Below are 12,031 nucleotides of genomic sequence, written 5' to 3'. Positions count from 1 at the left end.
AGGACATTTTAGCGCGATTGAGGGATGTTATGCTTAGGAAGAGGCCTGAATTGTGGAAGAACCAGACTTGGATGGTACACCGTGCCAATGCGCCTACTCACGCTTCCCTCCTCATCCGCAATTACCTGGCAAAACTTCAAACTGCCGTTGTGCCCCCTTCATCCTATTCTTCGAACCTAGCCCCAGCGGGCTTTTTTTTCCTGTTTCCCGAACTTAAAATCACTTTGAAAGCACGTCATTTTCAAATCATAGAGGAGTTCCAGGACATCAAGAGACTTCTCACCATCCGAGAAAGTGTGTTCCAGGAGGCTTATAATAATAATAATAATAATAATAATAATAAAAGTTGGTAATTGTGTATTGCCAGTAGAGGGGACTAGTACTTAAAATGTTGTGAAATGAGTAATACAGATTTTATAACATTTTTTTTAACGTCTCGTATAGGGCAGTGGATTATATTGAATACGACTAACATTGACCATGACCAAATTTTCGTCTCTAGTATTGTTTTTCATCACTTATTTCTACACAATCGTTGTTTCCTCTGTGTTTTTGTTCATTATGATTATGTAAGTATGTTTACAAATGGTAGCTATAAGATACCTGTTGAATACTTAAAAGAGATTTTAAGACCTTACCTTGTATCTCGGGGACAAAAGTGCTTTTCCATACGGTTATGTTGCTCCCTGGTAGCTTTATCATTGTGATGAACTTCGTTTTTAGACTGGTCATATATAGTGAGTTCTTTCATTTCCTCGGAGTTGGTTTTCTCAAGAGAAATAAATAAATTTAATCCTTACTTCAAAAATAGAGTAAACATAGCTTCTTGAAGATGGAGAGGTGTTTAACTTTCTTGATGCTAAAGTAGTATTGTATCACGTATTACGCATGAATATACTTAGTGTATTTGTCTTCCCAGGACACAAGGATTTTTTAGTAAAAATCATTTCAAAGTTCCTTTCATTTCGATTTTCATATGAACTATTTATTTCTGGTATTCCTTTGTTCTACATATTTCTTTGTTCTTTTTCAAGTATGTGCGTTTCACTTGAAGTACGATGAAATGAAGTTAGATTCTAACGTCGGACGATGGGCTGTGACTGTTATAAATCTCTCTCGAACCAAAAGGCATCTGGACAGAGCTGCTCTTATGGTCTTCTGGGAACATCTAGACAAGTAAGTATTTTACGACACACTATGTTTCATACATTTCGTGATTTAAAATATGTATTCTAGTTCAGTATATACATGAGAAAAATGAACAAGTTCTTAGATAAGCAGAGGCCGTAATTATGAACTTGTTGAGAGCTCCCTCTGGCTAAGCAGTTAGTGTATGCACCTTTCGTGTTTGGTGTGGGAGACCCGGGTTGGATTCCCGGCAGGAGCTCATATGGTTCGAATCCCACGTTAAGCTATATATTCACGTCTCATATAGCTTCGCTGCTGAAATGGACGCTAAACTCAATCACAGATTATATGAACTCCTCGAACAGTTGATGGTAACGAATTTTCAAAGTATTCTCTGTACTAATCGATCAAACAGTAAAAATGTCGCCGTCGACTCCGGTGGCAGAAATTCATTCGCTTATGCCATCTATTGCGCGAATCGTAATATGCTTGGATGTGTTTGTCGACTTTTATAAGGATCCTCACGTACTGTAAGCTTAAATAATGTATTGAATAATAATAAAAATTAGTGCATTAATAAAATTGCGTTGAATTGGACTTCTATGCTTATTTATTTCATATATTTTTCGTTGCATACGAAAAGATTTTAAAAGCAGCGTTCGCTGGTTTAAAGCAAGTATTAGAAAAGGGTTTAAATAATAATAATAATAATAATAATAAAATTAAATTTAAAGGCAAAACCCCTACAGATTATGTGAACTTCATGGTGATGTTCCCGCGTATCTCAAACTATTTTCAAGATCTTTCCTCATATATTACAAACCCAGGAAATATGAATATAAGTGATTTATTGAAATCAAAAGTATGTTCTGTATATGTATGAATGGTTGAGCCAGAGTGAACTCAAATGAGTCGTATTTTCATTCACTTAATTTGCATATCAATAAAGTAAGTTGCCTCACTGACTCACTGAACTAACTTGGACTAAATTACATCGATACTCTGCAGTCTTTTGAAATTGCATTTATTTTAATAATGTGTATAACTCTGTACAGTGATTTCACTTGTATAGTTAAGTATCTTGTCCTTCTGATGTGACTTAAAATATTCACAGGTATGCGAGATCAGTATAGTGCATAAGGTCCTGATATATTTGGTCTAGGAATTAATTCGTGCGGTTGGTACGCACACATTGAAGCTGTAGTACAAACACAAAATACATAAATACCTTAAGAAAAATATTGTCCATCGCTAGCCACCACTTTCGCCCATCTGTCAGGCAATGTACGGATTCCGTGGCGAAAGAAGTCCTCATCCTTGGAAGCGATCCAGTCAGAGACCCATGTTTCGATATCTTCTGAAGAAGTAAACCGCTGTCCAATCAAATCGTTGTTCATGCAATCGAACAAGTAGTAGTCCGAAGGAGCAACGTCTGGTGAATACGGCGGGTGGGGTAAAACTTCCCATCCGACATTTTTTAAATAGGTTTTGACCGGTTTTGCGACATGTGGGCGAGCGTTATCATGTTGAACAATAAGTTTATCATGTCTGTTCTCCCATTCTGGTCGTGTTCTGGCCAGAGCTTGCTTCAAACGCATTAATTGTCGATAACGTTCTCCATTCATAGTTTCACCCGGTTGCAGCAGCTCATAGTACACCACACCTTTCATATCCCACCATATGCACAGCATAACCTTTGCACAATGAATATCTCGTTTTGGTTGTGATGGACCTGGTTCACCTGGTTTCACCCAGGCCTTTTTTCGTTTAGGGTTCTCGTAATGGATCCACTTCTCATCACCCGTAATAATTCGATGCAGAAACCCCTTTCTGCTCTGTCGTTGAAGCAGCAATTCGCAAATGGTTTTTCGTCTTTCAACTTCTCTGTCTTTCAATTCATGTGGAACCCAATGTGACATCTTTTGAATCATTCCCATGGCTTTCAAGTGTTTGGAGACTGTTGTTTGATCAACGCCTAATGCTGCTGCAAGTTGTTCCTGCGTTTGACACGAATCCTGCTCGAGCAATGCTGTCAATTCTTCGTCTTGAAATTTTTTTGGCTGTCCAGTTCGCTCTTGGTCTGCCAAGCCGAAATCACCACTTCTAAACCGTGCAAACCACTTCTGACACGTTCGCTCAGCTAGAGCATGGTCACCATACACTTCCACCAAAATACGATGACTTTCAGTCGCACTTTTCTGCATGTTAAAGTAATGCAGCAGGACACCCCGCAAAAACACTTTATCAGGCACAAATTTCGCCATGTTCACTTAACTACAAACTGGTGTTGTTGACGCTTTAATCCACTGCCCTATACTACGAACGATACGCGATGACAGGGGTTTGCAACACATGTGTGGATACACGGAACTGTGGGACGCTCCGTTCGTTGCGCCATCTCTTGTCCACCCGCACGAATTAATTCCTAGACCAAATATATATATATACGAAGGTGATTTAGAAAGTAATGCCTCCAAGGTGATACCTTTATTTGTGTTTGACAGATAGCACCGATACAGGTATCAGAGGAAAGCTTGCAATGTCAGCTACAAATGGTGGCATCATTTTTCAACATGGTCCCCCATTACGGGCAACACACTTGCGCCAACGCGAAACAAGGTTTTTCATGCCGTTGGCGAAGAATTGTGGTGGCTGCTGGCGACACTATTGCCGAACTGCTGTTTCCACCTCCGCGTCACAACTGTAGGTTTGGCCCTTAAGGTGATCGTTAAGTTTGGGGAAGAGCCACAAGTCGCAGGGCGCAAGACGCAAACTATAGACAGATGAGGCAGAATGTCAACAACACTTTGCTAACAGAGGGGATAACTTGGAATGTTTGTGGCGAAGGGGAACGTGTGGGAGTACTCCATCGACTGACGCTTCGTTTCCGGGTCGTAACGGAGAATCCGCCACTTGTCGCCGGCGATGAATGTTCCTGGGCGTACAACCTTCCGCAATCAGAAATTCAATGGGACGTCACCACTGGATGCCATGGATTGCTCCATTATTCTGGAGGAAGAAGAGATAGGAAGGTGAAGCAAATGACATTCTATAGCTTAAACATTAGTACATTAATGATAAACAGTGTAGAATGTTTGTAGTACTATTGGCTAAGTAGTTGGCTGGAAGGTATTATTTTCTGAACCACCCACGTATATATATATATATTCAAAAATAATAATTTAAATACTTGGGGCGTTCAGAAATGATTGGCACTACAATATTTTTGTTTTCACAGGAATCATTTATTGAACAAACGATTACAGTTTATTTTAGAGGTATTCCCCGGCAATGTCTATGCACCTTTGCCACCGTTCTGGAAACTTCCTTATTTGTGTAGCAAACCATTATTTGGGGCTCTCTTTCTGCCACTGGCGGACAAATGCGTGGAGTTCATAATTTGTGTTGAACTTTTTACCTCTCATGCCCTCTTTCATTGTGTCGAATAAAGCATAGTCGCTAGGAGCCAGATCCGGCGAATATGGAGGATGCGGCAGTACACTAAACCCTAGTTCATGCACTGTGGCAATTGTCTGGCGATTGAGATGTGGCCGTGCATTGTCGTGTTGCAGAAGAACGCCACGGCCCTATTTTCCTTGTCGGCGTTGTTGGATGCGTCGGCAGAGTCTGTGCAATGAACTGCAGTAGCTCTCACTGTCGATAAACGTATTGGGAGGGAGCCAATCCACCAGCAGTATCCCTTCCTGATCCCTGAAAACGGTCGCCATTTGTTTCCGCACGAATAGTCCCATCCGTGCCTTCTTGGGACGAGAGCTTCCAGTATGCCTCCATTCCATGGACTGGTGTTTCTTTTCTGGAGTCTCGTAGAGGAACCAAGTTTCGTCGGTCGGATTTTCACTGTACTGTTGCATCAACTGCTGGCAAATCTCCACACGCTTTTGTTTCTGTGCAACGGTGAGGTCATGAGGCACCCATTGTGCACACACCTTGTGCAGCTTCAAATCTTTATGAATGATAGTGTAGAGGGAACCCCGTGATAGACCTATTTCTTTCTCTAGTTCATTAAACGTGATTCTCCTGTGCTCCATTATTAAATCATTCACTCGCGCGGCATTGCTTGGTCTGCGTGCAGTTGCAGGACGCCCAGTGCTTTTGTTTTTTACAGCACTGTCTTTGCCTTCTTTGTATTCGGATACCCAACGAAACACGGATCTGCGACTTGGTGCTGTGTCCCCACATAGGCTTATACTATGTTGTGGGTGTCTGAAGTATTCACTCCTTCCCTCCAGAAAAACCATACTGTCCACCGTTGCCCATGTGTGTCGGCTTCCATGCTGTCTTTTCGCTGTCCACCAGCGCCCTCGCAAGTTGGAGCAAATGCTGATAAAATGTGCTACCTACTGAAAGAAACAAAACCATTTACTGGGGTTTGATAGTACTGTAGTCTATCTTAATGCATATATCAACAAACATTTCAAATTGCTACTTGGCACCAGTTATAGGGGGGAGTGCCAATCATTATTGAACGAACTAAATAATTTTATATGTCTACATTTGCTGTTAATTTAGTATTGTATTTAAGCTTGGTTTCATATGAAAGTGATATGAATTAATGGTTTCCTTTTCCCCCTTCTTTTCAGACACATGATCAAGAACAAACCTCATTTAAGATTCTAATGGGGATGTTCGGCTGCAGTTGGACTGATGTAAATTAGTTTTCTCAATGAACTTAAGAAGTAATAAGAATATAATGAAAGTAAGATGTTGCTTCCCCTGTATTCCATTTATCTGAATGAAACAGAAAATGGGTGAAGTAGATACAATATGCTGACTGTAACGTAGTCATCGTCTTTGTACAGAAAGACAGTATTTTTTTGTTTTTGAAATTTAAAGAAAAAATGAAACACTACTTCACGCAATCTGAAGGATAGCATAATTGGCGCCATTTCACAGCTCACGAATGTTGTAAATATTATTGTAATACATACAGTAAGTAGATTATCCCGTCGAGATGTTTTGTAATAATATTATGCCTACTACGTAATCGCATAGTAGAATATTGTCAGTTTCGTCATTTCAAATCATGTATTATATTTTATTTGAAAATACATGTATTTTCCAAAAAAAAAGTACTTTTTTATTGATCATTTTACAAAGCTTTCATGTATTTTTTTTTTTTTTTAAGTTTATATGATTAAAATTATTCAAGATATGGGTTTTTGTATTGGATTTACAGTGAAAGATGGAATTTTTGCAAGGAAGTCTATCTGGTTCTGCATATTTCAAGATGTGTTAATAGCGTTTGTCTGATTAAGCTGAGCAAAATTCTTAATCAGTGTGGCAGACTTCGATATCCGATTACGACTCAAGATTATTTATAGTTCATGTGTTAGCTTATTTATTTCATCAATTAATTTGGTATACTGCGAAATAACGTAACTTTTTGGCTAAAAACTTGTGAAATTTCTACTTTCGCATTAAAGGTTAAGATCTTTTATTTAATTCTTCAATTAAAGTTACGAATATTAGAAAAAGAACTGATACGAGGGTCACTACTAAAGTTATGAAATGTGAAATAACTTACACACTTAAAATCAATTTAACCCTTACATTTTCTCAAAGTATTCACCATTACACTGTACACACTTTGCATCCTCGAAAACCACTTTTGGAAGCAGTGTTGCCAATCTTTGTCTTCAAGTGTTGAAAGTTCATTCTCGTAAGCCACTACAGCTTCTTCAGGGCTGCAAAATCTCTTCCCACGCATACGATCTTTGATCCTGGGGACAGAAAAAAATCACACGGAACCAGGTCAGGGCTATACGGCGAATGAGTCATAAGTTTGACCTCCGTAGAATCTAAAAACTGAATTGTGATGTTGGCCGTGTGTGCGGACGCGTTGTCATGATGAAGCAGGATCCCACGCAATCCAGTTATTGGACGCCGTTCCTGAAGCTTCTGGAACACTTTTGTTAGGCAAACAGTGGTGTACCACTGAGCAGTAACAGTCCTTTGTTCTTCAAGTGGAACAGTTGCAACATGGCGAGATTTGGAGAAGAAAGTTGCGACCATCTTCTTCCGCACACTTCGCGGTCGCTTCACTTTCGTGGGTGGATTTTCGTCTGGAAAGATCCAAACTGTAGACTGACCTTTATTTTCAGGGTCAAATTGATAGATTCAAGTCTCATCACCAGTAACAATGTCAGATACGCGTCGAGAATTGCCTCCATCAAATCGTGCAAGCATTTCTTTACACCATTCCACACGCGTGCGCTTCTGCTGTTCAGTCAAAGTGTGAGGCACCCAACGAGATGAAACCTTCCTGATCCGAAGATGATTATGAAGAATTGTTGTTACTGCTGGCGATCCAATGTTCAATGTAGATTCAATGTCCTTGAAAGTTGTTCGAGGATTTTCTCGAATCATTTGTTCCACAGCGGCAATGTTTTCATCTGACACAGCTGTTGCCGGACGTCCAGCTCTCTCTTCATCTTTAAGCGATGTCCGGCCTCTTCTGAATTCACCAAACCACCGAAAAATTGTAGTACGGGAAGGAGCAAGGTCCTCAAATGCCCCCTGCAAACGGTCAAGGCTTTGTGTCTCGTTCAAACCACTTTTGAAATCGTAAAGGATCATTGCCCGAAAATGTTCCATTTCGGGCTCCATTCTAGACAGCCGAATACTGCTCACATCAACAAACAAGCGAAGGCGATACGGCCACGCCGATAAGCGAGGCGAGTTGAAACTTTCTTCGCTCTGGATACCACTACCGAACGCAATTGTTGGAATTCAAATACTGTGCCACAACAATGCGTATCTCAAAACTTTCATAGTGACCCTCGTATAATTAAAAAGTAAGAACGCCGAAAGACCCACGAATACGATATTATCCGTTACAAACCCACCTGTCCTGAAATCGAATTAAATGTCCCCGCGCACCAGGAGTAAGCGCTGTGTTACTGAGCTCCCCATTCTTGATAACGGTTTTAGCTGTTGCTACATAGAACAAAAATTAACCATTAAGGAAAACCAATATTACGAAGTATCTGCTTCAACAGTTGTCTATTTTGTAATGAGAACGTAAGGGAACGGATATGTACTATAGTGTCCACCTCACTCGTGTGTTCCCGGTCAAGGTATGGCATGTCTGTGATTTCCCAGTATGTGCTGTTCTTACAATTTTCCAATCAATCTTCAACCTCCAAAGAAAGTAATGGGTTAAGCCCATCAAGCTTGACCGACCATAATCTCTAGTTATTCGTCTATACTGCCCCTGTCTTTCCCAACTACTGATCAAGGGGACTTCCCTAGAGGGCAAGAAGTCTACCAGCATAAGCAATCTTGACACCCGAGCGTTATCGGGCACGCTTATCTCCCCCATGTGTACAGTCTCTCCAGGTTAGCAAATCTCAAGGTTATGACCTCAGGCCGGCAGAAACAAACCCAAATCCGGGAACCAGAAATTCCAGGAGGAGGAGATGCTAATTCCCGTCCCTTTCTACTTTTGAACGTACAAACTTAGTAGTCAGTGCAGTGGTACCACGTATGGAGCCAAACATCATCTCCCGGATACAAGGAGATACATTACTTGCCCATTTGCGAGCTATCCCGAAAGTAGTGGGTAGCCAGCTGGTATGGAATACGGCCCGCGTCTGACCTGTGAGCTTGTTTTACCCGACCAGTCAATAAAATTGAAAAATGGGCCCACGTGGCTCATTAGTAGAGTGCTTACTTCTGATGTAATATCTTGTGCGTAAGTTTTCTCGGGTTCTCTTTTCCTCTCACTTTTTCATTCCACTATTTCGTTCTCAGCCTCGGAGCATAATCGTGAGATGTTAAACTTAAAAAAGTTAAAAATATATTATTCTGTTTTGAACTCTGTGTATGATAGGAAGAGGGAAGTTGACCATCATAATATACTTGAATCAACATTTTAATTGAGAGAATATTTTCTTTAACTTGCCGTTACCAAACCTATTCTCACGTTGGTACCAGCGCTCGTTAAGTGAATCGTTACCCCAAGGGTGGCGGCAAAAATAATGGTATATGGTCGCAAAGTATGTTTTTTAATCTGGCCTGCAGTATATTATCAACTGGCCATCACTGGCCTAGGGTATTAGACTGGCGATCATAGGATGTCTCTCGCGGATTCATTTCCCTCCCAGGGCATAGATGATACGTCCTTTCAGCATTCATTACATTACCAATCATTCATTCCTTATCGTCTCCATTATTTTGAAAAGCAGAACTGTGGGATGTACTTGTAGAACTATAAAATCCAGTGGATGTGGATATCAAGTAAAACAGGAATTCTTATACGAGAAAATAAAAATATTCTGCATTAAGAACATACAAGAATGTGATAAAGGAATAGCTTGAGTTTGCACAGAAAACACGTCTAGTGACGAAGTGAAATATGTGAAGACAGAACTTAAGAAAAACTACGTAAAATAACTTACATTTTATTACATAACACTAGTGCGTAAAATACTATGAAATATCTACTATGAAAATAATACTATGAAAAATCTTGTAATACATTAAAGCTAATTTATTTGTTCGATTTATCCATAATCATTTCATCCTATCACCTTCATCCATTTCAAGTTGCCACAGTACAAAAGCTTGATAAAATATTTCTTCTACAAATCAAGAGACGTCTCCAAATTGGTCTCCCAAGCATTTTGGTTTTTGAGTAGAATTTATATAGAAGTTGAGTTTTTGTTGTACGTTCTTTTGAAGTCGATTACGTTGTTCTTATACGTTGAGAAAGACATGACTTACTCTTAACGTGGATTCCGAACCAAAACGTGAAAAACTGAAATTAAATCTTTCAGTTTAACGTCGCACGATTATGCCTGATAGGCTGAGAGAGACGGATTACTAAGGCAAGTGAATGATGATCGAAGAATTGGTGGAATGAGAAAGTGGGAGAAAACGGGAGTAGCTGCACTATTATGATATTCCGACCACGGCTGAGGAAAAGAATGTTGGCCATGTTCTTCAGTGTAGGGGAGTTCTAGGGCGAGCGAACAAAAGATATCAGCCACACACCGAAGTGGTACACTGAGGAACTCCTGTCTTAAGTTGAAGCTCTTAAAAAGCTGCGCCTAAACTCAAGGATGGATAAATAGATCATTCACCATGATAACGCTCCAAAGTTTGATTCGAGTATTTATCCAGGACTGTCAGAGCACTCTCTCTACAGTCTTGATCGTGCTCCACAGGACTTTGCGTTGTTTCACCAGGTGAAGAATAAACTGAAAAGCAGGCGTTTGAGAGATAATAACTTCTGAAGGTGCTGGGACGATAAATGCGCCCAGATCTCCGACAAAGCTTGGCAAGGTTTCTTTGAAGACTGATATCGGAGGATGTAGAACTGTATTATCTGTGTGTAAATTATTTTGAATAATAATAATAATAATAATCATAAAAGAAGTATTGTAAAACTTCCCTTTGTATGTATATACGTATATACCCAATATTTTAAGACACATAGATCCAAAGTAGTCTCTAGTTGAAGCTGCTCGTTTACGAATAAGATACTGGGTGTTACAAATAGCAAATGTAACGACATGCAAAGCAACTGTACGGAATATACAGTGGTGCTATTCAGCCGGTTTGCGAGAACCGGTTGTTAAAATATTTCGAGTTCGCAGAACCGTTTGTTATACCCACACACACACATATATACATAATGCATGACCTAACCAAGAGTGAAATAAAGAAGCGAAATTTGAGAAAACATTTCTGTGTTTTTCCCGCTCTCTTGCGTTGTTGTGAAAACGAGCAACTTTGATTTGTTTCAATTCAATGGGCAAACAGAAATTTGAATGGGCGGGCGCCAAGATTTTTTTTTTATCTGATGCGACTGATAAAGTTTTCCAGTCATGTCAACAAAAGGTTTCCAGATCTTAATTGTTAATTCTTTTGAATGCTCCATATTTGTAGAATAAACGTTTGAAATTTCCAGATATTAACAGACTGGTTTTGGTAAAACTTTGACTAAATCTCACTAACAATAATATACTATTGTATATTCTGTCATATGTTTCCCCATCCTAAATGCGGTTTAGTTTGAACGTGACGCTACAAAATACAATAGAAATAGTTCTTAGTTCGAAAAATAAGGACAATATATATGTCCACGAACAACATATATAAGGACAATATATATGTCCAAAAATGGCGCCCACGAACAACAGACAGCTATTCTTCAGGTCAAAAAAAAGCGAAAATCCTATATAATGGCATACTTTCCAAGGTCTCTTTCAGCCGATATAGTGAATCAAAATTTCACTATGAGACAACGTTGCCATTAGCATTGCTCTACGAATCCACCATACAGTTACATCGATTGTTATGCTAGTAAGTGCTTCTCGTGTCAACTTTAACTTCCATCTGGAAAGAACCGGTGTAACTATTTGACAGATTGGTAGATCTTCTCTGTGGTTCTTTATCTGTGACGTTGCCACATAGTGAAAGTCATCTCCAAACGAGGACCCGAAAGGTATACAATTATATATATTTTTGCTTCGTTTTGACTTGTAAAATAGTGCTCCGTAGTCCGTGGGCGCCATTTTTAAAACACCCGATATATATATATATATATATATATATATATATATATATATATATATACACTTAGGTATATAGAGAACCGGTTGTTAACAAATTAGAATAGCACCACTGGGAATATATTTCTGGCAACGTCACTTCTAGACAGGAAGCGGTAATAGGAACGGTTTAGTAAATCGCATGTGCTAATTCCGAATCTGAAGTACATTTTTCAAGAATTATTTCAGTCCTTCATACAAGTTAACTCTCCTACCCCAAAATAGATTCAATTGCCTAGCCATATTGAAATGGCCAGGTAAAACGAAGGAATAGTCCTAACTGTAAAGACGGGTTAATCAATAGCTTTTTTTTTTTTTTTTTTTTT

General features: G+C 39.4%; 1 protein-coding gene across 1 annotated transcript in view; it reads left to right on the top strand.

Annotated features, from left to right (window-relative positions):
- hyx (cell division cycle 73 hyrax) overlaps window positions 1–6,064 on the top strand; it is a 66,371-nt gene extending 60,307 nt beyond the window's left edge. The window contains exons 9-10 of the mRNA XM_081764196.1: window positions 1,035–1,176; window positions 5,730–6,064. Of these exons, the coding sequence (XP_081620322.1) occupies window positions 1,035–1,176; window positions 5,730–5,766 (179 nt within the window). The 3' untranslated portion in view covers window positions 5,767–6,064. The remainder of the gene's footprint in view (window positions 1–1,034; window positions 1,177–5,729) is intronic.
- Window positions 6,065–12,031: the final 5,967 nt, after the last annotated feature.

The sequence above is a fragment of the Thermobia domestica genome, chromosome 7 (assembly GCF_964235325.1).
Source record: "Thermobia domestica chromosome 7, izTheDome1.hap1.1, whole genome shotgun sequence".
Classification (NCBI taxonomy): domain Eukaryota; kingdom Metazoa; phylum Arthropoda; class Insecta; order Zygentoma; family Lepismatidae; genus Thermobia; species Thermobia domestica.
The sequence above is the reverse complement of the archived record's forward strand: the minus strand, read 5'-3'. Positions and strand labels throughout refer to the sequence as shown.